Source organism: Panthera onca, chromosome A2, assembly GCF_046562875.1.
Source record: "Panthera onca isolate mPanOnc1 chromosome A2, mPanOnc1 haplotype 2, whole genome shotgun sequence".
Taxonomy (NCBI): Eukaryota; Metazoa; Chordata; class Mammalia; order Carnivora; family Felidae; genus Panthera; species Panthera onca.
This window is the reverse complement of record NC_138340.1, coordinates 149,470,776-149,498,681: the sequence shown is the minus strand read 5'-3', so window position 1 is coordinate 149,498,681 and position 27,906 is coordinate 149,470,776. Positions and strand designations below refer to the sequence as shown.

The following is a 27,906-nucleotide window of genomic DNA, read 5'->3' as shown; positions in this document are numbered from 1 at the left end:
CCCTTTCCACATCCACTAAAACCCTCCTAAGCACTCACCAATTGCACTCCTGGCTCTTCTGGCATCCCATAAGCACCCCAGGGTTCTTCACCTAGAGCGGAAGGAAGGAGGAGAAGGGGGTACAGAAACCATGCTGGGAAGTCACAGCCACTAAGAGGAGGCCTCCAAACCAAAAAGGTCGGCTCTGGGTTCCCTCGTCTCCCTTCTCCCACCCCCGCTTCTTGGATAGACTACTTTTCTACGGTGTTGTTTAGAAGTGGGATATTCTTCCTTGGTTGTCTCCTATGTGGGTTCAACTTCTTTCCGACCAGGCCTCTGAAGCACACAGATTTACAGTACTCCTTCCAGGACCCTCCGGAAGACCATCTTCTGGCCGCCTGCTGAATTCCCACCGTCAGCCCTGATTTCTAACTCAGCCCTGAGTGCACACCCCACTAGGGTCTTGGTCAGAGTCCAGTGTCCGGGCTCTGTCTTAAAGGTAGACAACAAGGTATCCCTCATTGTCTAGTATCTAACGCTCTGCCTAGCAGCATCTGGCACATATTAGGCCCTGAGGGAATGTCTGCTGAATAAAGAACACGAGAAAGACAACACACAACACTTCAGCATCTCAAAACATTTTTTAATTTTCTGCTTTTCCTACCAAGACCAAAGCTGTACAATTCTGGACCATCGCAACGTGAGGCATGACCGTGTATGGTCAGAGTCCTTCCTGCTCTCCTCTCCACGTGCTCCCGAGGCGTGTCCCGGGTGGTGAGTGCATTGCTTTCTCTTGTGACTTATCAGCCATGAATATCAGGAGCGCTTGGAGACGTGGGAGCCACGGTGGGGTCGAGTGCGCCACGAGCGGTGAACGCCCATAACCCCGGGGAGCACTTTGGAAAATGGACTCAGCTGTGGGTGCACAGAGGACGAACGTCATGCTGTCTCATCTTCCGTGCACTCAGCTGGGTGGACCAGGGCTCCTTTCTAAGGTGAGAAAGTCCTAGGGGCTCATATTGAGAGCAAGTAAAGCATCTAAGAAGCGCTCACATCCAAACAATGTTTAACTGAGAATAAAAGTTCTCTACTCATCATCTTCTCTTGGAAAGTAGAGGGGAAAAAAAATCAAGAAGAGGGTTGGATCGCCATTCAACCTTCCATTTTTGTCATTAATTTGATGGCTCTTGGTTTTGAGACAGCAGAAAGAAAAATGCAGAGGTGATACACTGACTAGGACCTGGGTACAAGCTGCTACACAGAAAGCTGTCTGTCTCAGGGACTGAGATAAAAGAACTTTTTCCCCTGGCCCTGGAGAGGTCTTGTTTTGGTTAGGAGAATTTGTTGAAAACTACAGCCGGCTTGGAGAAGCCACTGATTTGATCTTGGTAATAGAGACAGAAAGTAACACACATAGACTTATTTTGCTGAATTGTAAACCAACGAGGTCAGGAGAGTAAAAATCTACTGAAAGAAGCAGTTACTCGTGACTGAGTAAACAAAAATGACCGCCCCTCCCCACCCCCACCCCTCCCCCAGAAGTGCACCCAATTAAACCGTAGTTATTTTCTTATCCTTGGTGGCTTGCTTGATGGCAGCCTGCTCACAAATGATCTCCTTGAGCCGCTGCAGCCTCATGTTCTGGGTGGTCTGGTCTCCCACCCCAGTCTGACTGCGGTGCAGCAAGGTCAGGGCATGGATGTACTCCAGCTCTGTGTACTTCACGCCCTGGTCCACCACCAGGTTCAGGAGCTCGTCGGCCGTGTTGTATAACATCTCGTAATACTGCCTGAGAAAACAAGACGGAATACTGTTCACCATCTCCACTGTCAGCCACTTATGTGGCTTTAGTGGTAATGAATATGCTGCTTGCAAATACCTTATTCAATAAACATTTATTGATCACTAGGCATTGTTGTTCTAGGCTCTATGAATACAATGGGGAACAAGACAAGCACATTCTCTGTCCTCTTAGACCTCACTGGAGCTTTCTTCTTGAGACCATGTCCAAATGAAGACTCGGGGAGACCTCACATCTTTCAGGGTCTCCGTTCACTCGAGATTTCCCCTAATGTTACATTTACCTGGGAAGATCCAAAGAAAAAGAAGTAGGGGCGGAACCAAGAGGAAGAGAAATAATCAGCCGGCAGGCATTGCAAAAACCATTTTTGTCTCATTCAATCCCTCATCCATTCACTCACTCACTGGAGGTTCTGTGCAGTGTATGCTTTTCTCCTCCATAAGGTGGGACAATAATACCTTTTAGAGTTATCAGAAGAATGAATTCATCCATATAAAGCACTTGGAATGGTATCCAACAAACATACATGCTCCATAAATATTAGCTATTATTATCAGAGATAATAATAATGTATTAATAAAGTCATGATAGTAATAGAAGTATATAATGATGAGCAAGACATAGCCTCTTTCCTCAAACAGCTCAGAGATGAGTTGGAAAGATAATGAGAAGTAGAGAGACCATGATTGTGTTTCTGTTGGCAAAGTGAATTTCCACGTAATGTGTCATTTATCCTTCACTACACCTAGGGGGCCATAACTCCCTTTTTTCCAAAAAGGAAACTGAAACATGGCAAAGTGACAGGACTTGTCTAATGTCACAGAGAAGAGAGGGACTGTGGCAGGATATGCACCTGTTTCTGACTCTCAGTCCAATGCTCCTTGTTCACAGAAAAAGACAAGAACAATGTTCCAATTGACAGGAGGGAAGTATAAATGTTATGAATTTATAGCGGAGGAAGGAGAAAGCCCACCATGTGGAGGGGAAGGTGAAGATTCAAGGAAGACTTCGGATGGGGTAGAATATTGTCAGGCAGGGCTTCCAGGAAAGAAATTCTAGACTAAGGGAAAAGAGAAGAGCAGAAGCAAAGATTCCTCCTGGGAAGAGGACTCTGGTCAGCCTGGGGATGGCAGCTAAAAACCAGAGTTTTGGGAAAAGGCAGCTGAAGCCAGAAGACAGACTATTTGATGATCAGGCTAGTTAAATTAATAAAGAACCACAGACCTAGTCAGTTCAATAAAGGACCTCCCTCCCTCAGCTCTCAAGGTTCTGTTGGGAGCAGAAGCACCATCCAAGTTGTGCTTCTGGAAGATACATGTGACAACAGTACACAGAATGGTCTGGGAGGGAATTGGTTATAATTCTAGCAAAAAGTTGGGGACTTGAGATCCATTTGGCTGCAAGGCCATTAGCCTGGGTGGAGGAGAGAAGAGCAGCTCCTGTAAGAGAAACGTGCATCACTGTGAGTCTCCAGTAATGCAGAAGCAGGATGGGGGAGGTGGGAGTCAGGAAAGGGGAAGGCAGCCATTTGCTCTTCTCAACACCAACATTATTACACCACCATATTGCTCCTCACCGGGTCTATACTGAGGCTCGGACTTGCACGGCTACTACCAATTACCCAGGAGGTAAAGCTGAGCGCAGGCTCTGAGCCAAGCAATGCTATCACAGCTGGTTAGGCAAAGGACAGAGGAGCCTTCCCAGGCAGTTTACTTCCTTCTTTCTGACAGGAAAGGCAGCTTTGCCTCAATGGAGGGACAGACCACGGCAGAAGGCCCAAGGCAATTCCAGAGATGAAGGGATCTTACAGATCTACCAGGGTTATTGGATTTGAGCTTTGAGTTTGCCTCTTGTTCACCAAGAACATGTTGATAGAAAGAACATCCTCTGGGAGAAGTAAGCCATCCTTATAGTGAGGAATACATTCTAGGAGCTCATAATTTCAAGAATATTTTATGCATTTTTGCTCCAATGGGAATGTGGTCGGTAAGGGTGTCCTTTCACGTGGCTAGCTCCTTTTCCTGCTCTGCTAAACCTCCTTTTCTAATTAACACACTCTTGTCTACGGCCATACCACCCTGAACGCGCCCGATCTCGTCTAATTAACACACTCTTAAAAAAAAAAAAAAAGAATACCCTTTTGTGAATATTTCCTAAATAGTGGCGGGTAAGTGCTCGTTTTATATTGGCAGGTTTACGAGTACTCCAGGCAGCAAACGGTTCAACATCCTTGTGTAGAGGGTTAGCCCTCTCTTGGGGCTAATTTTCTGTAAATGATGGTTCACTTTAACCTCCTGGAACCACACAGTTGGAAATCACTGGTCAAAGGTAACCTTGAATATAGACAGAGGTGCTTCTAATAGGAGAGTCAAATTAACTCTAACCTGCAGACTTCTGGGAGCCCAATATCAGATACAGTCAGGAACTTTTCAGAAGTTTCATGTTCAGCACAAAACCCATGTGAACCACCCCTACTCCACAACGCATCTGTTGTAACTTAAAAATACTATTTTAATTTTTTTTTTAACGTTTATTTATTTTTGAGACAGAGCATGAACGGGGGAGGGTCAGAGAGAGGGAGACACAGAATCCGAAACAGGCTCCAGGCTCTGAGGCATCAGCACAGAGCCCGACGCGGGGCTCGAACCCACGGACCGCAAAATCATGACCTGAGCCGAAGTCGGATGCTTAACTGACTGAGCCACCCAGGCGCCCCTAAAAATACTATTTTAAAGAGAAGCTTGACGCTGTAGGAAGACACATCACATTTTTCCCATGGCTCTGCATGTCCCTTGGCATACCATGGCTTCCTCCCTGACACGAGCCCCTGTTTTGACAAAGGAAGCCCTGTATCACCGAATTCGGGTTCCCTTAGATGCACAGATGAGGGAGAGAGCTGTCCATTTAGGGACCTACCTGAGGAGGCATTTTAAAACATGCTCAAGAAAACATGTTTGAATCTAGACTTACCGAATGGGACGAGAGAGCATTTGGGGCTCAGGCTTCTTTCAAAGCCAGAAGAGATTTGGTGGTTGCAGTTCTTAACTGGTGGTTCTCCAACTAGAAAGTGCTTGGGAGCTTATGAAAAGTGCAGATTCTTTAGGACCCACCCCAGCCATTGTGATTCCCAAAGGACTTTGAGCCGGAGTCTCTCTGGTGTGCAAAGAGTTACAGAACCACTGCCGCCCATCTCCTTGAGCCAAGGACCTAAAAACATCAGGGATGGTGATGCTTTTCACTGAGATTAAACCAAAGGAACTGGCTTTCTCTGTATTATGACGTTGATATTTTCATCGCTTATCTTAGGTAACCTTGAGCCCGTCTAACCAGATGAAATTGGATTTCTTTTGAAACATCTGATGAAATTTGTTTCCAGAGATACTGGCCGGTTTTCTACAGAGACCACTGTTCCATGCTGGGAGGAAGCAACCAAAGATGCCTGGATTTCTAGTCCTGGATCCTTCAGCGGGATAAGTGATAAAGGGCGTGCCACTTGAGTCCTTAATGTTTCAATATCCTCTGTGCAGTGAAGACCTTTATAAATCCCAGAATGACGTTCTGAAGTGGACTCAAAGACTAAAAGAGTCCTCGAGAGCCTCCGATGAACCGGGCCCCAGAATTGCAAAGCTGAGTTATTAAACAAAATCGACAGGTAACTGATGGTGTTTTTTCTGTAGTTAGGGGAAAAAAAAAAAATTACCCATAACCACGGTGATATATTAGATCATAAAGAAACATAAATATTTAAAGATGGAATGAAATTCATTCATCTCGCAGAACAGCACCCAGTAGCAAAGGCTACATTAAATCAGCATAGCAACAGTTGCAATTGGAGATAGAGAAAGGGTGCTACAAGGTGCCCCAAGGAGAAAACAGGAAAATGCCCCAAACTTTACAATTAGAATGGGCTTCCATGATGAACACCGACATGCTGAAAGCAAATCATGTAACCCAACTGGGATAAATAATTCACCAGCACTTATTGAGGCCCCAGGAAAATGAAAGCTTGATCTTTATCATCAAGCATTACAATAGCAGCCATGGCTTCTGGGCATCACGGTTCTAGTAGATATGCACTCCGCTGCCAGGATGGGATCAGTGAACACACATCTGATTTAGGCATTTTCTGGCTCATGACTTGTACGGCAAGTCTCTTCATAGCCCATAACATTCGGGGGCCAATTGCTAGACGTGGCCCAAATATCTTATTCTGGAAACTGGAGTTGCATGTCACCCCGATGGATGGAACATTCTATGAGGAGGTGGTTTCCTCCCGTGGTTGGTTTCTCTCTCTCTTTGCTGTGCACCTTCGGGCGGCATTTCCCAAAGTGGCCTGAGTGGAGAGGGAGGCGGGTGGAGGGACAGGAAAGCGGTGGGGTGATGTCACGTAGGCTGGTCTCCTGGACCGAGTCCAGAATAGGACAACATTCATGCTTTGTTCTGGTGCAGGCAGATTATTTCCTCGTATCTTCCTCATGTTCCCTTTTTCAATGGGCTGTGCTTGTGGTTTTTTTTCTTCTTATTTTAATGGCATTGAACTGCAACTCTTTCTCCTCATTGATTCCGTGGGCAAATATTTATACAAGTAAGGATAGGAAGGGCATGTTGGTAAGTTGGGCAGATCTTCTTAAAGTTTTATTTAAAAAAAATTTTTTTTTAACATTTATTTATTATTGAGACAGAAAGAGACAGCATGAACGGGGGAGGGTCAGAGAGAGGGAGACACAGAATCTGAAACAGGCTCCAGGCTCTGAGCGGTCAGCACAGAGCCCGACGCGGGGCTCGAACTCACGGACCACGAGATCATGACCTGAGCCAAAGTCGGACGCTTAACTGACTGAGCCACCCAGGCGCCCCCTTCTTAAAGTTTTAAAATGAAGTCAATTTCATCTTTCGCTGACTGGGAAATATACATGTCGTATAGACTATACAGACTAAATATGAAGATTAAGCAGTTAAAAGAGTACTTCTATAATTCTACTATAAAGACATACCCCGTTTGCACATTTTCGTCACGTTTTTGTTTTCCATATGTAAGTAATGCTCTACCAGTTTCTCTATTACAGTTGAAATATTTGGGTTGACAGCCTATTGGACACTTTGTTTCTAATTTTAAAAACTTTCTTTCCTAGGGCAGGTGGCTCAGTCGGTTAAGCGTCCAACTTCGGCTCAGGTCATGATCTCAGGACTTGTGGGGTCAAGTCCCGCGTTGGGCTCTGTGCTGACAGCTGAGCCCGGAGCCTGCTTCGGATTCTCTCTGCCCCACCCCCACTTGTGCTCTGTCTCTTAAAAAGGAATAAACGTATAAACGTTAAAAGCAAAAAAAAAAAAAAAAAAAAAAACCACCAAAAAAACTTTCTTTCCTGAGGACAGATTTCCAGAGCAGATTTAGTCAAAGGTAAGTATACTGTTCTGGACTCCAGCAATGCTGCCAAACTGCTTTCTACAAAAAATCTGCATCAGTTAGCTTCCTACCAACAACCCATGGCAGCACCTACTTCCTCATATGCTTTTAATATTCATGAAGTGAAACCATTTTTCACCTATTTATTGGTTTTTAATGCACATAGGTCTGAACATATGTATAAGCAAACTGTACTGATATTTTTGTATATTTTGAGTGTGAATACTTTTCTTATTCTGAGCTCTTCAGGGGGTACCTGGGTGGCTCAGTCGGCTAAGCCTCTGACTTCGGCTCAGGTCATGATCTCACAGTTCATGGGTTCGAGCCCCGTGTCGGGCTCTGTGCTGACGGCTCAGAGCCTGGAGTCTGCTTCGGATTCTGTGTCTCCCTGTCTCTCTGCCCCTCCCTTGCTCACACTCTCTCTCTCTCTCTCTCTCAAAAATAAATAATCATTAAAAAAAATTAAAAAAAAAACAGCTCTTCAGAAATTTCTATAAACAAGAAGGAGCATTCTAGTCTCTCAACCCTGGGGGTTCTACCTCCCACTCTGCCATACTCATCGTAAAAGATACCACTGCCTCTCTGAAAGATCTTGCAAACAGTCTCAGCTCTCTTCTGTGTAAACTGAGGAAAGAAAGCCCCAATACAACCTGTCATTCCCACACAGCAACCGCAGGTGGTCGGTCCCCAAAGCCTGGGGGTGGGGGTGGAAAGAAGGTGCTGATTGGGGGCTGCCACAGTCCCCGGGAGACCTCTGCCATCTGCTTCTCTTTATGGGGTGGGGTTCAGAGTCCTAAACCCCTGAAGGAAAACTGCATTTGTCAGGGATACCCAGCTATGTCTCATGCCGGGTGTTAGAATCTGTCCGGACTGAGGTCACATTAATGTCTAGCTTTTAGGTGCACTGGCGTATTCAACCCTTTGCAGTAGGAGGTGCAATCATCCACATCGCCCAGATGAGCACACTGAGCTACAGTGAGCATCACTGATTCATCTGTGGCCTCAAGATCAAGGACTCTGAACCCCGTTCGCACTGCAAAGCCACCATGACGTGGAAATATTGGAAACTGTAAAAAAGCACTAACTGCAAAGAATACCTGTATAGCAAATTTTAGTCACGATTTAAGTCAGATGAGCTAAATAAAATTCACACACTAACTCAACGCCTCTGCCTTCCGTTGTAACGGGACAAGCCAGTACTGTAGCAACTCAAAATTCATTTACAAACTCTGTAGCTGTTTTTTTTTTTTTTAAGTTTATTTGTTTTGAGGCCGAGAGAGAAAGAAGGAAAAGAGAGAGAGAGAGGGAGAGAGACACAACATGAGCGGCGGAGGGGCAGAGAGAAGAGAGAATCCCCGAGCAGGCTCTGTGCTGTCAGTGCGGTGCTGGACGCAGGGCTCGATCTCACGGTTTGTGAGATCATAACCTGAGCCAACATGAAGAGTTGGATACTCGACTGACTGAGCCACCCAGGCGATGTAGATATATTTGAATAACAGTGGGTTTGATCTGGGAATTCAGAGCTCTAACACAAATAATGAAGTCATATTGTCAAGTCGGCATTCAAGAGTTAACAGAAACGAGTTTTGGCTTTTTCACTTTGTCACCTCCCTATTTCTCGCTTTTTGCGCCCCCCCCCCCCCCCCGCCCCCGAGCAGGAAATGGCCAAGGTGACCGTTCTTTCCAAAAGTTGGCTGCCCTTCTGACTCGTTACTTCCTGGAGGAAGAGGGATAATTACATAATTTCATTGTGAAGACTTTCTCCTCTAGTCCTTCCAAAGATAATGATAGTGTTGATGTCAACAAGAGAATTAGGCACTGAAGCTGACTTCTTAAATATTAAGGTTTGAAGGAGGAAAATCTTACCCGAATAGAACTTAGTATCGCCAGTAGCCTCCCCCAATTCTTTTTAGCCAATAGAGGAAGCATTTTGAGAACTTTAATAAAAAAAAAAAAAAAAACCAAAAAACTCAGTAGTAGATGGGTCACTAAACTGTCGGGGAAAACATTCAACTCCTGTTTTCTCTGTTCACTCAATGGCATACATGGTAATAGGCAGGGAAATGGAAAAAGAGAAAGGAAAGGAAGTGAATAATCCATAAACTGGATAAGCATCCCATAAATAATTAAGAGGTGGTTACAGCAGGAAGACTTAGAGAAGTAAATACTCAAGAGATCAACTAAGCTCAGATTCTGGTTAAGTCTTTCCCTCCCCTCTAACTAGTTGTGTGACCTGGGACAAATGCTGTTGGCTCTTTGGACCTCTGCTTCCCATATGAAAAACAAAGAGGTTAGAGCAGACGCTATTTAAGCAGTTTTTGATTTTAAAACCTTTACAGCGTCCTCTGCCTGGGCTTCCATCAGAATTAGCTGATGCTGATTTTCCCTAAACTGCAGCAGGCAAGACGCAGCAGTGACTGATTTGGAAACATCCCGAACAAGCATAAACTTAGCTCCGATGTGTACTTTCCAGACCAATAATAAAATGGATGGTAATCCTGTGTGTCAGAAGAATAAATTAGTTTATTCAAAAATATAATATAATTGCTCTCATTTGTCTTCCCCTTCAAAGGAGCTTAGAGTTTATTACAGACATGATTGAAAATTCTAATTTGAAATAGATGAAGTTACTTCCATCTCAGGAATGGGAAAACTCAGGTAGAGAAAAGCTAAATAATTTTTGGGGAGTTAGTGGCAGAATTAGATTTATGTGTGATAGGGACAGTTTTGTGTGTGTGTGTGTGTGTGTGTGTGTGTGTGTGTTGACATTTCTTACATCGGATTGTGCGCAGGGTTTTGTTCTGATCAGGACATCCCAGGAGAAGTATGGTCTTTAGAAAAGACAGTGTAGAAATTCCCTCAGCTGGTGGCAGTAGAAAATCATTCAGGAGGCAGTGAGACCCTGAGAGTCTGCTGTGCTAAGGCTTGCACCGGCTTCGTTGATCGGTCATCTACCTACATTTTCTTCATATAAAGCGGCACACACATCCCTGCCTTCACCAACAGCGCTACGTGTAAACGGCAGTTTCCTATCAGCCCGGTTCTCATAACCACCACGCTTCAGTAGCACGGGGGGGTGTCTCTCCAGAGGAGATGTTAAAAGCTAAAGTTGGCCATGTCCCTTCCTTTCAGGAACCTATCCCGATATTCTTGATAGCGGCCGCCAGAGCTGTGCTTTATTTCTCTCCAGAAAATACAACCATTCAAAACAAAGGAATTCCTCTGCGGCCCGTCACTTGACGCGATGACTCTCTCCCAAGCTCGGTTACAGTCGCTGAGATGAGAAGAAAATTTCTTCTTGTTCCCTCAGCTAGAAATTTTGCTCCCCACCTTCGAACACCTTCTGAATTTATAATATCCGTGGCTGAAATTTCCTCCTCTACAACTTAAGGATTCGTATGTCACTCTCTGCTCCATCAGATAATTTTTTAAATTAAGTTTTCTACAGCAGGGCTGGAGGAAGATCAGCATTTTAAATTCAGTACAATTAAAACTGTGTCTCTTTGGTCTGGCACTGCCTTCGGTCAAACCCCATTTGTATGAATAATTATTCAGTCCATTAAGAAGTCTGCTCAACTCCTTCTCCCATTTTGAAGGTTTTAATAAATATTGATCAAGCACATTTCTGTTTGCACTTGCCAAAGCAATTCTGATGGATTCATCTTCTGATGTTATCAAATAATGAAATATGAAAGAGTGAATAGAATTACCCTCTTGTTCTGTGATTTTTTATTTAGGTCCTTCATTTTACTTTCATAATTGTGTTTGTCTCATGCTCCTGTAAATGCTCTTTTGATTATCAAAAGGTGAATCCAGGTTAAGGAGAGTTATGCTGTGCTGAATATCACTTTAGAGAGTTTTTTCAATTTGAAAAAATAATTTATCAAATATCATAGGTTGATAAAAGAAGACAGCATTCTGTACTTTGGTGGCCTCAAAGCTACATACTGTTTACCAATTAGCACAAGGCCCTTATACTGTATATTATTTATACTTCCCAGATCAGCAATCTGGGAAACAGCTGCTGACATAGGCAGAATAAAAATAATTCGGAGGCCCCCTGGCTTTTTCAGTTTTAAGTAATTATCAACTTTTCAATAAATAATGCAAAGGATTTCTTCAAAGGAAAATCTAGTATTATTATCCCTAACACTTAGGAAGCTCTCATGACATCTTAAAAGTTAATACAGTCGTGCCCCCTTATCCACGGTTTCGCTTTTCTGCGGTAGTAGTTACCCGCGGTCGACCACGGTCCGAAAGCACATGACTCTCCTCTTGATATATTGTCAACAGCAGCCTGACGCTGGGTCACAATGCCTGTGTCATTCACCTCGTTTCATCTCATCACGTAGGCATTTCATCATCTCCCAGCATCAAGAAGAATGAGTTAAAGTACAAGCTATTCTGAGAGAGAGACCACATTCACATAACTTTTATTACAGTGTACTGTTACAATTGTTCTATTTTATTATTAGTTATCGTGGTTTATTTCTTACTGTGCCTAACTTACAATTAAACTTTGCCATGGGTATTACGTACAGGAAAAAGATAGTATATATAGGGTAGTGCTATCTGTGGATTCAGGCATCTATGGCAGGGTTTTAGAACGTATTCTTGTGGATAGGGGGGACAACTGTGTAACAGAGAAAGTTACAGAGGTATAGTCCTTGGCTTCAAGAAGTTTCTTTTATCCAAACTGTAAAAAATACAATGCAGGGTGCCTGGGTGGCTCAGTCGGTTAAACGTCCGATTTTGGCTCAGGTTATGGTCTCACAGTCCGTGAGTTCGAGCCCCACAGTGGGCTCTGTGCTGACAGCTCAGAGCCTGGAGCCTGTTTCAGGTCTGTGTCTCCCTCTCTCTCTGCACCTCCCCTGGTCGCTCACTCTCTCTCTCCCTCTCTCAAAAATAAGATAAACAATAAAAATTAAAAAAAAAAAAAATCTAGGGTCCCTGGATGGCTCAGTCAGTTAACATCTGACTTTGGCTCAGGTCATGATCTCATAGTTTGCAATTTCAAGCCCCATGTTGGGCTCTGTGCTGACAGCTCAGAGCCTGGAGCCTGTTTTGGATTCTGTGTCTCCTCCCCCCTCCACCTCCCCACCCCCCACCTCTGCCCCTCCCCTGCTCATGCTCTGTCTCGCTCTCAAAAAAAAAAAAAAAACAAAAACCAAAACACAGAAACCAATATGGACCCAGATCAAAGGTTTCTAAGACACTAGGTAAATATTTTGTTTTCTTTTTTAAAGTTTATTTGTTTGTTTATTTATTTAGCGAGAGAGAGAGAGAGAGAGAGAGAGAGAGAGAGAAAGAGTGTGTGTGTGTGTGTGTGTGTGTGTGTGTGTGTGTGTGTTTGAGGGAGGGAGGAAAGGACAGAGTGAGAGGGAGAGAGAGAATCCCAAGCAGACTCTACACTGTCAGCAGAAAGCCTGACGCGGGACTCAAACCCACAAACTGTGAGATCATGACCTGAGCCAAAATCAAGAGATGGACACTTAACCGACTAAGCCACCCAGGAGTCCCTAGGCAAATACTTTAAAGTAAAATAAATCCGGACTTGCCAGCTAGCCTGCCCATTCTGCTCCTCTCTCTCGGAATGTGGGAAAGAAGAAAAGAATCGGGGGATCCTAGACAAGGTATAGAAGCCAAGTGACTCCCAGTTAGTGATGGGATGGAGAAGTGAAGGGGTAATGGGGGTTGGGTTTCTGCATCTATAATATGGAGATCCTTCTGTACCTGGAAGCGTTTGGGCAGAAAGGTCAGCAGGGATAGGCCTGGACTACAAGACCTCCACGGAAGAACTTGCCATTGGAGTATTAACCAACGAGGCCAAGATAATGGATTCATTCCCGTAGGTGTGTTGCTTCTATTCTTTAGCCATTGACTCCGCCCCTAGCCAGCTACCTCACAAGTGTGTTTAGAGAGGGTCTTAGTGAGGTTGAAAGGATAGTTCGCTGCAAGCCGTTATATTCAAGAACTATTCAGCCATCAGTTATCCGAGTTACTCAGACCCTGACTCATGATTTTTTGGTCTTAGTTAGGGACCCTAGTACACTTCTTGATACTGTGATAGGGGATTTCTCTACTTTGCTGAGACAAAAAAACTCCTATCTTTTAGGGCTAAAGGGCCAGAAACGAAAATGAGTTTGGCAGAGGAACAAAAAAATCAGCAGATTATTTGAAAAGCAAGAGCATATGCAAATCAGCAGGTCCCAATGGCAAATACTCCAGGGCGTATTTACTAAACTCTCAGGTTATTTACAGAAGCAAGAAAACCTAAATAAACCAAAGCTACAAAATGGGCCACCTGAGATTCAAGAACATGTGACTCAGAACTGATGTCAATTAGAAAAATAATAGACTAAATCAGAAAGAGCTAATGGAAATATGTACAATACCCAACAGCGTTTAATTAAAGACCCAAATACTCTGACAAACTTGATGAATAGCTTTGGGTAGCAATGTGAATTTGGTGGATGAAAAGACCGCTGTGGCTGACATATATTTGGAGGTCAGTGAACCATTTTATACAGTGCCTCTAAAAAAATATAAACTAGCAAAATGAATTTATTTTGAATGGGTATCCCTGATAGGACACAGGCTGAAAAACAAACAAAGGGTAACGATCGAGGCAAATCAACAGATTCAGAGGGAAGGCATCTAGTGAATGCTAAGGATACTGGCTTATAACTGATCTCACTTAATACCTTAATTAATGTGCCCGCAAAGGGCAAACGTTCCTAAATGGGGAAGGGCCGTGAACAGCAGCAAGGAAAGAGAAATAATGTAAAGGACTCCAGAGAATTCAGAATTATGGGCAGAAAATTAATGAAATGAAGTTCATGGTGGAAAAACCCAAGTGAATGTATCTGGAAGAAATTCTAACCTTCTGGAGTCCATAGTTGGGAGATACCTTGGAATAGCACTGGTAAAAATGGTGTGTGTGTTGGGGTGGGTGGGGGGAGGGTAAGAGCATGGAACCAAAGAATTTTCTTACTTCCTGTTAAGAAAAGAAAAAAAAAAAAAAGGACCAGTTATCGGGCAAGGAGGTGACGATAATCCCTGCGTCTGCTGTATCTCATAGTTCTGTATTGCTTTATACCCTGAGCCAACTGAAAGAAAATCAGGAAAGGGCATCAGATGGGATTAGAGGGACAGACGGTTGGAGGAAAATAGAGTATTGAAAGAAATTCAGTCCAATTTTTGCTCCGATGTCAGCTTATCAATAGGTGATGTTTTCTCTGACCCCTCCTTATCTAGAATGATAACCAGCCTCATCCTCAGCAAGGCTTGTCCTTTTACTGACCTTCACTTTTCTGTTTAGCACTCATCTCCATCCAAACATAAATATATATTAAAAATGTTTTCTGGGGAAAGCTGTATTTTTATATTATACATTTTTTAAAAAGATGTATTTATTTTTGAGAGAGCGAGCGCAAGTGGGAAAGGGGCAGAGAGAGAGGGGGGACAGAAGATCTGAGGCGGGCTCTGTGCTGACAGCAGCCAGCCTGATGTGGGGCTCAAACCCTTGAGCCGTGACATCATGACGTGAGCCGAAGTCAGACGTTCAACCAACTGAGCCACTCAGGTGCTCCTATTTTATACGTATTTTTAAAATATATGTACATACGAAGTTAGAGACACAGCATCTTATAGTGGTTAAGATCAGGGATTCAGGAACCATGGACGTAGGTTGTAAATCCTAGTTCTGTCTCTCTTACTATTTATATGCTGTTGGGCAATTTATGAATCTGTCTGTGACTTTTCTTCATCTGAGAAAGGAAATAGTAATATGGGCTTGATACAAGGATCAAGTGACAAACAGTGGCTGGAAGAGAGTAAGTGTCATGTAAGTCCCACATAAATGTCTGCCGCCCCTCCTAGAACACTGGGGCTGAGGGTGGGGTTGGATTCTGTCCCACTCCTCGTTACCCGGTGGCCTGAGGACGAGACAGCTAGTGGGTGTTGAATAAACGGAAAGGAATGAATGAATGGATGAACGAATGAATGAATGAGAAAGCCAACAGTCAGTAAATCTCATTAAGAGATGGGACACAAAGTAAGAAGCAACGTGCGATTCTTCGACACCGGGAGGGGACGGTGGGTGGGTAAAATAGTTGCTCCGTGCAAAAGGCAGAGGGGTCTTCCGCAGCCCTGAGAGGGAGACGTGGAGCATCTCGGTGTGGGACAACTGGTGGCAAATGAAAAAGGGGAGGACGGAGGGAAGAGACCCATTTCTGGCTTATGATGCGTCATCCTCCCAACTCTAATTCCCAACTGGTGGAATTAGACACAAATCCGACAACTTTTACTGAACGTGCGGGACCTTGAACATGTCTTAGTTTGTCTGCACTTCAGCTTCTGCATTTAAACACTGGGGGAGACAATATAACATCACAGGTTAAGCTTGAAGATTGAATCAAATGACAGGCTAGGACACCTGCTGTGTAAACCCGGTAACAATAATAGCTAATGTTTATTGACTACTTACTACGTACTCTGTACTGGCCCCGTGTATGTTATGTCTTTGGATCTTCATGATTGTACAAGATAGCATGTTCTCCACGCTGAAATGCTTTTTTACTAATCCCTCCCTCATGCCTCAGAAGACGGATTTCTTTTCTTCTTTTTCTAAGATGAATCCTATGCCTTTGATCCCAACACCTTTAGGACCTTGTTAGGGTTTTGTTTTGTTTTGAACTCCTGTGTCTAGTATCTACCCCTTTCCTTCGTTCTTTCTTGTCTGCCTTCAAACATCCTTATGTTTCTCCCACTTTGGAAAAAAAATAACACATGCAAACAACAAACCCCAAGCCCTTCATGCAATCCTCTGTCTTCTCTTTCTCCGTTTCTTTTCTCCTCTTCGTTGTTAAATTTCTTGAATGCATCATTTGTATTCACTGTCTCTCCTTTCCAAAGCCTCCATTTTGTCTGAAACCACACTTTAAAAAGTCCCCAGTGACATCCTAGTAGATACACAGAATGGCTTTTACTTAGTCCTCTCCTCTTCCCTTGATGGTTTTCCTTTCTGAACTCAACTCTCTTTGAGCCACGTCACCAGGTCCTTTTCCAGCTCCCTCAGATTCTTCCATTTCTTTCTTGGCTCTTCTTCTCCTCTCTGTTCACTGTGGGCACTCCTCCCAGGCAGGCTTTGGCCCTTCGGTCTTCTCTCTCTGCTTCCAAAAGTTTTACCTCTGCGTGAGATGTTCTTTCTCAAGATCTGGTCTCTCAACAGATCAAAACTTCATTTTCACGGGTTTCCAGACGTTCTACTAGATGCCCTTATCAGGTACCTAACTTCCAAAGTGTGCAAAATCTCAAAATATCAGTGTCACTTTTGACTCTTGTCTGATCATCGCCGGGTCTACCACTGTAATATCTTGTACGTTCCCTGCTTATTTCCAGTGACGTGATCGCAAATCCGAGTCTCTTCTCAATAGGTTATAACAACTGTCTCCTGCTGGAGTCTGTCACACTCACTCACTCCTCCCAGACTAATCTTCTCTGGTTCCAACTAGATCAGATTACTGCCGAGGGTAAAAAAACAAAAACAAAAACAAAACCCAAACCAAAAACCTTATGTGTGTTCACTGGTGCCAATAGGATCAAGTCCAAACTTCTAACACTGACATCCAAAGTCTTTTATATATAGATTTGGTCCCTATTAAACCTTCTCTCCCATTTCCCCCTCTGTATCAACCTTCTATTTAAGTCAAACTGAGCTGCTCAACATCCCTAGAACATACTTTATACTTTTTGGCACTGGGCTTGTGTATCCAAAGTCTAAATAACCCTCAAGACTGATGAAATCTCAATCCTCTATGAAGCTATCCTCAACAATTTCTCCCTCCTCTGTTACTGCATGGGTCACCCATTTAACATGTGTCATTCAGAGTATAGTATTTGCTTTTAAAAGAGGTTAATAAGATTCTTTATGAACTGGGGATACCATAAAAAAGGGTACTAGGGTCTTCCATGAGGATACGATAGCACCTCCCACATCGGGTATTAGGAGGATTAAATGAGCTAATACCTGCAAAGTGCTTAAAGCAGTGCCTGGCACATAACATATAAGTGTTTGTTTAATAGGCAAAATAAAAGGTATCAAAATGCATATAGTGCAAAGTCTTTTTTCTACTCCTGTCTCCTAGCCACCCACCATTTCCTTTCCTGGAAACAACTGCTGTTATTAGTTTCCAGGGTATCTTTCCAAACACGTTTTATACACACACAAGCATAGTTGTGTGTGTGTGTGTGTGTGTGTGTGTGTGTGTGTGCACATGTGCCCATATATTTAAAGAGAAATGGTGTTTACATGCTCTCCTGCACCTGGCTTCTCCCACTTAACGATACATCTTGGAGATGGTTCCACTTCAGCACATATCGACCTGCCTCATTCTTCTTAATGGCTGCAGAGGATTCAATTGTTTGGATGTACCATAATATGTATTTATTATCTTCTCCCAGAATGCAGGCTTCCTGATGACAAAGACTGTGTCTTATGACTCTCTGTAGCATCCTCAGTGCTTATATAGTACCTTTCAAAATCATTCTTTGTTTATTTGCTCAACAAACATTTAAGTATCAATTACGCATCAGGTAGTATATAATGGGCTGCAGAAATGAGTAAAACTCCGCTCTCTGGAGAGGACAGTAGCCATGGGATCATAGCAGTGTGACAGTGGCTATAATAAAGGTACAAATGAGACTTCCTAAGAGCACAGTCGGAGGGACTGTATCCTTCTTAGAGCAGTCCAAGAAGGCTGTTTGGAGGTGACATCGGGGCTGAGCAAACATGACGGAAAGAAAGCATTCCACAAGCAAAGGCGATGGAATGTGGGAACTGGGTAGCAAAGCAGGAGGACTATGATATTTGGGAGGAAGGGGCTACCACAAATGGTTTATTCCTCACTGGAGTGCAAGGCTGTGGTGTGGAGGGAGGGAAGGACAAGAGGTCAGCAAGGTAAGCTGTGGCCAGAACAAAACAGACCCTGTGTGTCATGCCAGAGACCTTGGGCCTTCATGGGCAGGTGGAATAAGGGGGTGAAGGTGAGACTGACCTTCTATTTTGCCTATGTTGTTAAGATAAAACAATGACCTGTTATTACCAGGATTTAATAAAAGAAGGTATTTTAATGCTCAAGTAGAAAGGTAATTATTTCAGAACAAAATATGTTTTCTTAAATAAGAAACTCAGAAACTCACTAGATTGTCATTATTTTTCTAATTTTCCCAAAGATGAGGACAGTTTTGCTTTGGTTTATATTTATACGCCGGCATTTGGGAACCAGAGCTGTGGTTGATGAGAAGGAATCTGAACACAGAGGGTCTGAGAAACAAGTCAGACATGAGGACAACTGGGTTTTAGGAAGACTTCTCTGGCTGCAGGGCATAGGACAGACACTCTGAGCAGCAAGGGCGCCTTCTGACTGTCGGGTTACCCTGCTTCTCCCTGGTTTGGCTCATTTTCTCGTCAGACCGTATCAATCTTCTAGATGTCCTCACCACGTCCCCAAGCTTGTAGTGAACAAACTCAAGCTCAAAGAGAGAGATGAATGCCAGCACCTCAGGAGAAAAACACATCCTGGCTGTCACCTGTAGTGCCTTCCATTCAGCTCAACACTGGTGTGGAACTGTTACAACACAGGCAGAAGGACCGAGAAGAGGCAGAGAGGGAAGGGTAGGTGGTAGCAGGGAGAGAAGAAGGCAGAAGGGACACCATTCACCAAAAAGGTACCTTCTACCCTCACTCCTCCACTGGGCTGTTGGAAAAACGAGGCAGGGAGGACTAGGGTGTATATAATCAATCACATATAAAATTTTAATTAGGAGTATGACCATCATCTTGTTTAATCTCTTGCCAACCACACACAACAGGCTTGATAACCTTAGCTTGGCAGAAGAGAAAGAGGGAATCCGAGAACAAGGTCACAAGTCTTCATGGACTGATCCTGGATTCCAAGCCTGATCCGTGGGATTCTCTACTACAGCGACGGGGATTCCCGGAGCACTGGTAACCGAGAGCGTCATATTGCCCAGCAAGAATTTACGCCACATTCTTTGTGTAGAAGCAGGATTTGAGTCTGGGGAGGGTGTGTGGAGGGATAGGAGGTGTAACAGGATAAAATTAACCACAGGGAAATTCATTCTGAGAGTCCGCAGAGAAAATCCGGCATTGAGGGGCAGAATAGTGATTTTTTTTTTTTTTAAACTGGCCCTTTCCATATAAAAAGACTAATTCGAGACTGTTCAACAATGCCATTCTCCTAAGTCTATAAATAAAGAAAAGGGTGTTTGATGGGGAAAATATATATAGCATTTGCATTCTTTTTGTAGGAGGAAAAAAGTATCAGATTAGAAAAACCTCCCAGTAAGGGCACCTTATGAGTGGAAGGTCTTTGAGCGCGTTTAATACCTCCATTTAAATGCTAATGCTAACCTATAGCTCTGGACCACACAAAAAACTAAAGTTTTTCAAAGACCATAAAGTGAATTTAAAATGAAAACTTAATTTCCTGCATAAAAGATTTTTTTTTTTTTAATTTCTGCAGAGAAGCGAAGGCATGGAATTGCATGAGAGGAATAGCATGCCAAGCAGGGTGAAAACCACCTAGACACAGCAGGCCAGTCTAATGGCGGGGATGGGGGGGCCGCCTCTGTCACAAATCGGGGTTTCCCCTCAAAAGACTTCCCCTTGGAGCTCAACGCTGGCCACAAATTGTACCTGATGGAGAGTCCCGTGAGGGGGGAGCGCTGGTGTTTGGAAGGAAAGCTGGAGCCCAAGGCAAGGAGGAGGCCCAAGGCCGGGGGGTCACCCAAGGGCCCAGAAAATCAGGAGGACACAGGGCGCACAGCACGGGGCTCCCGGGAGGTTTAGTGTCGCCTCGTTTCCCATGGGAACCAGCAGTAATGAATGCAGTGACCGAGGCCCCGAGTGCCGGGGAAACGTCTGCTGTGAAAATGAGGATGCGGCAGGGGCTACGAGACAGCATGCGATGTGTGGGTGTGCTGGGAAACGAACTCAGAAAAATAAAACTACACATAATCAGGAAGTACCTGTGGTGGAGGTAATGACTAGGAAGGGGGTGCTCGAACCGCTTCTGGGCTGATTCTAATAGTCTGTATTTTTATCCGGGTGACGGTCATCTGGTTGTAGTCAAGCTATACAGTTAAGATTTGCACTTTACTGGGTGTCTGTTGTATCTCAATAAAAGCATATTACTTTTCTCCCCCCGCCCACCTAAAGAAAGAAAAGGAAATGAGAGCAGGCCATAGGCCAGGTGTTGGGGTGGGTAGGTGGATACATATTTTAATTTTTTAAACAAGTTTATTTATTTGAGAGAGACAGAGCCAGCACGAGAAGGGAAGGGGCAGAGAGAGAGGGAGAGAGAGAACCCCAAGTAGGCTGTGCGCTGACAGTGCAGAGCCTGACTCAGGGCTCGAACCCACCAACCGTGAGATCATGACCTGAGTCGAAACCAAGAGTCGGATGCTTAACTGACTGAGGCGCCCAGATGCCCCAATTTTAATTTTAATTTTTGAGAGAGAGCACGAGCGGGGGAGGGGCAGAGAGACACGGGGACAGAGGATCCGAAGCCAGCTGTGCGAGGACAGCAGAGAGCCCAGTGCGGGGCTCGAACTCAGGAACCCCAAAATCATGACCTGAGCCGAAGTCGGGCGCTCAACCAACTGAGCTCCCCAGGCTCCCCAGTGGATACGTATTTTTAACTCAGCCCTGCATCCTAACATTAAGACAAATGCTAATTTTGTGAACTTTGAAAACATTACGTGAGCTAAAAAAGCTAGTCACAGAAGACCGCACCGTTATGAGTCCGTTTAAATGGTATATCCAGAACAGGCAAATCCAGAGACAGAAAGATGAGTGGTTGCCAGGGGTGGGGGTGGGGAGATGAGCGTCTGATACAGGGTTTCCTTTCTCCATGAGGAAAATGCTCTAAGATTATCTAGTGATGATGGCCGCACGACCCTATGACCATACCAAAAAACCCAACGAACTGCACACCTTAAAAGGGTTAATGTTTATGGTATATAAATTAGATCTCAAGCTGTTACAAAGTTTTTTTTTACATTTATCTATTTTTGAGAGACAGATACAGAGCACAAGTGGGGGAGGGGCAGAGAGAGAAGGAGACACAGAATCCGAAGCAGGCTCCAGGCTCTGAGCTGTCAGCCGAGAGCCTGACGTGGGGCTCGAACGCAAGAGCCGTGAGATCATGACCTGAGCCAAAGTCGGACGCTCAACCGACTGAGCCACCCAGGCGCCCCAGATCTCAAGCTGTTATAAAAATGCTAATTTTATGAACTAGAACCCTGACTTCTTAACTATACAGAAGATGTACACCCACAGCCGATAGTGTTGTGAAGATGGGTCCATTAATCAAGACATTTGCTGCAGTTCAGTGTCCGCTTGGGACATTTGCCGAAGTGTCTCTGTAAGCTGACAGACACAGAAACATTTCCACCAGCTCACATTTCCATCAAGTTCCCCCGAAACGTACTAAAGCCATTTCTCAGGGCTCCAGACTTTTGGAGGTCCTCCCGTGACCCCTCCTCCAAAATCTTTGCACTAAATGCCTTTGAACTCCCTCTGTTCGTGTACGCTACTCTTAAGAAACATTGATGACAACTAATGATGAATAACCCCCTACTAGAAAAATAGGTTAGAACTGGGAACAATTTTATGTGCATGATTACAGAGTAACAGAAATATAATTGAGCCAAAGATTCACAATTGATTATATTAATGTTTTATTAAGGGGAACCATTCTTATTTCTTTAACGCTACATTGCCAGATGCTTTACAGGTGTATTTGATTTCATCTTCGTGACCAAAGTTCACAGAGGCTAAATAAATAGCTAAGGTCACCTGGTTGTTTAACAACAGACCGAATGAATTCTGCCTCTATAATAATACACTACCCTATCTTACCTCCCCCAGATCATTCCAGAAAAATTCTGAATTGGTACATAAGAAAACAGTTTACACCCAGGACCAAGCCTGGGGAGACAAAAATGACTTACTCATAATGGAAAGATCCACTGAGATCATATTTATGACAGCGCTATGTAAACTGTAAAGTGCCATGCAAACACACATATCCAGCAAAAAATATATTATTGTTATTCTTATAGCCTGGGTACTGGATGGGGGAAAAATGAGAGCTGAGGTGCAGACAACTCCTCCCAGCAGGACTGCTGTGCTCACTTATGCTAAGTTAAAGTGAAAGAAAAGACTTCTTGCAGTTATCTGCTCTATATAGTGGCCCTTTCAGGTCTTTATTCACGGGAATGAGACTTTTCAGGGTTGAGTTGAGGCTGCACTAGAGAGGAAGGTGTAGGGCAGGACAGCCTGTGATCCCAGCGGGTACAGGTCTGGGGGAAAAAAAAAAAAAAAACTATGTTGATTCTCAATAGGAAAAGTGGAAAGTTACTCAAAAGATCGCGAAAACAACCTGGAAACCTGAACCCAGTATTTCACAAATACTGAGGAAGGTTGTAGGAAAGAGCAAAAGGGTGTATCCCGTCCCCTTCACATTTGCTGCCTTCAGAATCAGTGTCTCCTAATCTCCAGTGCTTTCAAAAATCTAATGAACTTCTGCAGGGCTTCACATGTGGTCTAGTGAGCTCTATCAGGAAGCAAGAGGTGGCCTCCTGGTTATTCTCCTGTGGCCCCGGGGAAATGCTGCTCTAGTGACGTGAGTATCAGTAGAGGAAACGAAAGGAGAGAAAGATGGCACAGGTGTTACTTGGGTTTATCCATGAGTCCATAGCGTTATGAGTAAGCCCACTCTGCCTGGACCCCCGAGCTGCTGATCTAGCCACTAGACCGTGCTCCATCATTAATTATCAGGCTGGTGCTACTGACCAAGGTTATCCTAAACACCCTGCCTCAATTTAGTACTACTGTGTTGAGCTGCAGACACTAAGCAGGAGAGCGTGGAAAAGAACGGGGAAGAGGGGCGCCTGGGTGGCTCAACTAGTTGAACATCTAACTCTTGATTTCGGCTCAGGTCATGAGCTCATGGCTCGTGAGTTTGAGCCCTGTGCTGAGAACACAGAGCCCGCTTGGGATTCTGTCTCCCTCTCTTTCTGCCCCTCCCCTGCTCTCTCTCTCTCTCTCTCTCTGTCTCTAGCTTTCAAAGATAAATAAACATTTAAAAAAAATAATGGGGAAAAACCAAGTAAGCCTTCCATCTGTCCTTTCTACACTGAGCCAGTTTCCTGCCTCCTTTTCCCACATCCTTCTCAACAGTGTAAATTCACAGACATAGGAGAGAACTCACCTGCTGCCCCAAACTTACTGGAGCATAGCAAACCTATTATATAGTTCAAAATCAAAGAATGTGGCCGTCTGAGGTCATGCTGGGAGATGTTACATGTTACTTACAGGCCACAAAGGAACTGCTATGCCTGGAGGGCCCTGATGTACCAGTCCAGGTAGCTGGGGGTGGGGTCCCTTCCGATGCAGGTTTCTGCTTCTGCTGAGAATCTGCTTTACTGGGAAACAGGTCTAGTGTTTTCAAAGAGAAACCTTTCAAGTGCGGTGGTGAAACAAACACTGGTTTGTGACCCAAGTGTTTCTGCAAATGTTTTTCCAGGCTGGGGGTGCACATGTTGACAAATCATTTGGGCAGCAAAACTGCAGTGATGTTTCAGAAATGCTTGCTTGCCGGGAGGAGTCGCAGGGCTATCAAATGCAGTGAAGGTGTCATTAAGAAAATGCCTATGCCTTCTTTCATATTCCATATGACAGTGCGGTCACGATGTGCCACCTCACATGCATCTATTCCAGTCCTCGCCCCGCCACTAGCTAACTGGTGATCATGATCACAGCACTTAATGCCACTGTACCTCAGTTTCCGTATCTGGAAACATAAATGGATTAGACCACCAGAGAGGACATCTGAAAGCCATCCTGACCCACGAGGGAGACTGACGTGGCAGGAGAGGCAGCATCATCATTATTATTTGCATTTTCCAGGAAAAGGAATTCATGCTTCGGAGAGATGAGCCCCCGGGTCATATAACTAATCAACAGGAGAGTTTTCAATCTGTATCTCCTAAGCCCCAGAGCCTGTAACGTTTCCATCACACCACACAGGCTCTTGACAATGTTTCTGACTTCCTGGGTGCCTCTGTCCAGAGGCACACAGTATACCCGGTCATAGACAGCCCACATTTGTTATTTGTCCCCTCACTTTCATCTCTTTCCTACCACACGTTGTGTCACTCAGTCTGTGCTGGCGAAAAAATGTGCTTTTGACAAGAGCACTGGGCACCCTGGGAGAGCAGTAGATGCAGCTTTATTTCAGTGCATATTCAATTGAAAGTAATAGCGGCTCCATTGTAATAAAAAGCTTTATTGTGCTTTGTAATGAAGATACAAAGCACTTAGTGGAAATCACAGTCTTTTAAACTCCTCTGCTTTCTACTGTGTATCGTAGAGATGCACATACAAGGGAATTCAAAGGGAATGCTACAAAATGATGTACTCAAAGTAGCCATCCCTCTGAGGGGGGACCTCAGCTTTGTCCAGGCATTACCCCTTGGGTCAGGGCTTCTCATCTTTTGTCTTTTCCTACCGTGTTTACGGCAGGCACTCTCTGATCTTTCTCGATGCTTATTCTGCTCGTGAGGACTGACAGACTTCCCCAAAAGTTCTATTACACAATGATATGATCTCAATCAGGGTATACAAATCCTGTCCTACCTACCTCTAAACACACACACACACACACACACACACACACACACACGCACACGCACAAATGCACGTGCGCACCGGAATACAAGGCAGCTAGCTCAGTGGGAGGAGAGGAAAATGAGGATTTTCAAGCCTTTAAATAAAGATTATAACTGTTGTTGGACTGTACAAAGATACAGAGTAATTAAAAAGCTCTTCAAAGAATGGAATAAGTACGTTAAATCCAGTTAAATAATTTTTCGGAAACACTGCAAGATACACTTCTTCGGTTTCATTCTCTCACAATGAACTGAAGGAAGAATATCTCATTTTCCAAATGGAACTTTATGGAGTCTCAATAAGCCCCCTCAGCACTTATCTAAATCTTTAATTAGTTCTATAATATACTGATGATATCAAGCCTAATTAAATTTATATAGATAAGGAGCAATGAAATTCTAACCAAGTGAGCTGGAAAGCATATATTAAATAGTAAATTTAATGGTTCAAGCTGATAACTACAATTTTATATCAAAAAATTAAATTCAATTTACATGTTGTATTCAAATTGATTTTGAGTGTGCAAATTATTGGAAAAATCTCTTGAATATATCAGTAAAATTGCTAATCCAGTCTGTTTAAATATCAGTTATTAATGTCTGCATTTGCAAATAAGCCACACACATTTGCATTTTTACTGCATATGGTAAAAAATTATCTAAACCTCATGCCATTTTATTAAGAATACTAAGTGATTTTTCTTTTAGCTTCATGCATAAATTAAGGAGGCAAAGAAATGACTATTGGGTCTGAAGAAGAGAGAGACTCAGCAATTCAATATATAGTAAGGGAAAGATGATATATATTTTTTGCTGACTACAGCAGTTAATGTTACTCTTTGGGAACAGCAATTATGATGGTAAAATTCCTCCTTATTTGGAATCAACTGGAATGGGACCATACACAAATATCTGATGTCATAATCACAGGGAGAGGTGGACATATACCAGTTTGGTGGCGTTTACCATTGGTTTTGAGAGGGGAAGGGAAACACTGTTATGTTTATCAGGGGGTAAAGGTACACACCAGCTGATCACATTTCAGGCAAGAAATATGCTCGGGAAGCAATACTAAATTGTCACTTGATTAGTCAAAGAGAGGGCCAGCCATCTATACTGTGTAAGATGATCAGTAACAGTACCATTCTTCGTTTTCACAGGTGACTGGCTACCCTTTAGAAGCATCAGCATTAAACATGTATCTTTTTCTTTGCTGACATACTAGAATATTGAAGATGTTACAAATTGTTAATTGAGCTTCAGTGACCTCAGAATTAGGTGTATATGTGTAAACATTTGTGCAGTGATTATTCGGGACCAGCCATGAGCTGTTTTCCCCAAAACATACCTTTATTACTCTTGGATTCCACTGGTTGGAAAGCTATCTTTGAAATGATCAAATATTATGTGCATCTATTATACGTCATGTGCCTGCATTATGGAAGATAGAAAAGAGTATGCCAATGATGTCGGAGAACAGAAAAATGAGTGTCAAGTGGAGTAGTGGAATATTCCAGAAAAGGGGCTGTAGTGTGATGCATCTTGACAAGTGGGAAGTTTAAGAATAAAGAACAGTCAGAAAAAAGGCACGGAGTCACATGTAAGGAGGACTGTGAGATCAGTGGGAACAGAAGTTTCCGGAATAAACAATGAGGGAAGAAGCTAGCCAGTTAAGAAAGGACAGTTATTACGATAATTTTTATTCAAGCCTGGAAAGTTTGGGCTGGGTAATTTATAATAAAGTTGCTGTAAGGATTGAGCAACAAATCAATTTAAGGGAAGCAGTATCACAAAGAATGGCTGACACCGGAAAGACATAAAATATCAGCTGAAGGACTGGGGCTTTATTCCAAATGTGGGGGAGCAGTGATGGGAGAAATGGTAAAACAGGAATCCAACCTAAACCTTTCAGAGGAAGACAGAGTCAGCCAAGTCTTGTGTTGACTGGATATAAGTGGTTGACCAGACAGATGAATGAGCCACAGAGGGTGCTAGAAATTTCTAAAGTAATATAATGGAAAATCTAAGGTTAAGGAACTAAGGTTCAGCTATTGCAGACCGTGAGCCTATTTTTACCGAGAACCAAAACCAGAGTGAATGAACCTGTTAGTCTGTTATTATTATTTGCAAACTTGGAGGAAGAATTGCTTGGGCCAGATAAAGATGATGCAAGAGAATCAGGAACCTACAACTATCCAGATTCCCCTCTTGACTGGAGAATGCTGTTAAGCTTAGAATTGGGAACCTGCTTTAGGAAAGAAGAGGGTGAACTCTTTTCAAATATAAACTCTTGAACAAGATGAAAACTTGTGTATTGTGACACTCTATCCTCCCCTCCCCCACCCCCACAGCTTTCCTTCTGTTGGGGCAGCCCAGCACAAGAGTCTGAATGGGGGGGGGGGAGGGCAGGGTGATGCCTGCGTGGCTCAGTCAGTTAAGCGGCCAACTTGGGCTCAGGTCATGATCTTACGGTTCCTCAGTTCGAGGCCTCTGAAACCTCCGTCGGGATCTGTGCTGACAGCTCAGAGCCTGGAGCCTGCTTCAGATTCTGTGTCTCCCTCTCTCTCTGCCCCTCCCCCACTCACGCTCTGTCTCTCAGAAAATGAATAAATGTTAAAAATTTTTTTGAATAGCTGGGAAGTGGTGGTCAATTCTGAATGGGGAGCTATGATGGAAGGTGGTGAAGAGGGAAACACTCAGGCCTGGCAAGATTATATCATTTTAGCATTAGTACGATTGCCTGTTCTGATCCCTAACTTTTGTTGAGAATGTTCCAAGAATGTCAAAGAAAAGAGACTGAGACTCTCACAGAACCTTTTGAAAATTTAGTAAAATCATGGACTGTCTTGCCAGAAAAAATTAAAATTGACATAAACACAGATTTTGCATATAATTTTGTGGTTTATGGACCCCCTGAAGCTCCATTTTGCACTCCATGTTACTATTACATGGTTTAGACTCT

General features: G+C 43.7%; 1 protein-coding gene across 1 annotated transcript in view; it reads right to left on the bottom strand.

The window, feature by feature from the left end:
• Positions 1-601: 601 nt before the first annotated feature.
• EXOC4 (exocyst complex component 4) overlaps positions 602-27,906 on the bottom strand; it is a 750,526-nt gene continuing 723,221 nt past the window's right edge. Inside the window, exon 18 of the mRNA XM_060633916.3 lies at positions 602-1,768. Within this exon, the coding sequence (XP_060489899.1) occupies positions 1,531-1,768 (238 nt within the window). The 3' untranslated portion in view covers positions 602-1,530. The remainder of the gene's footprint in view (positions 1,769-27,906) is intronic.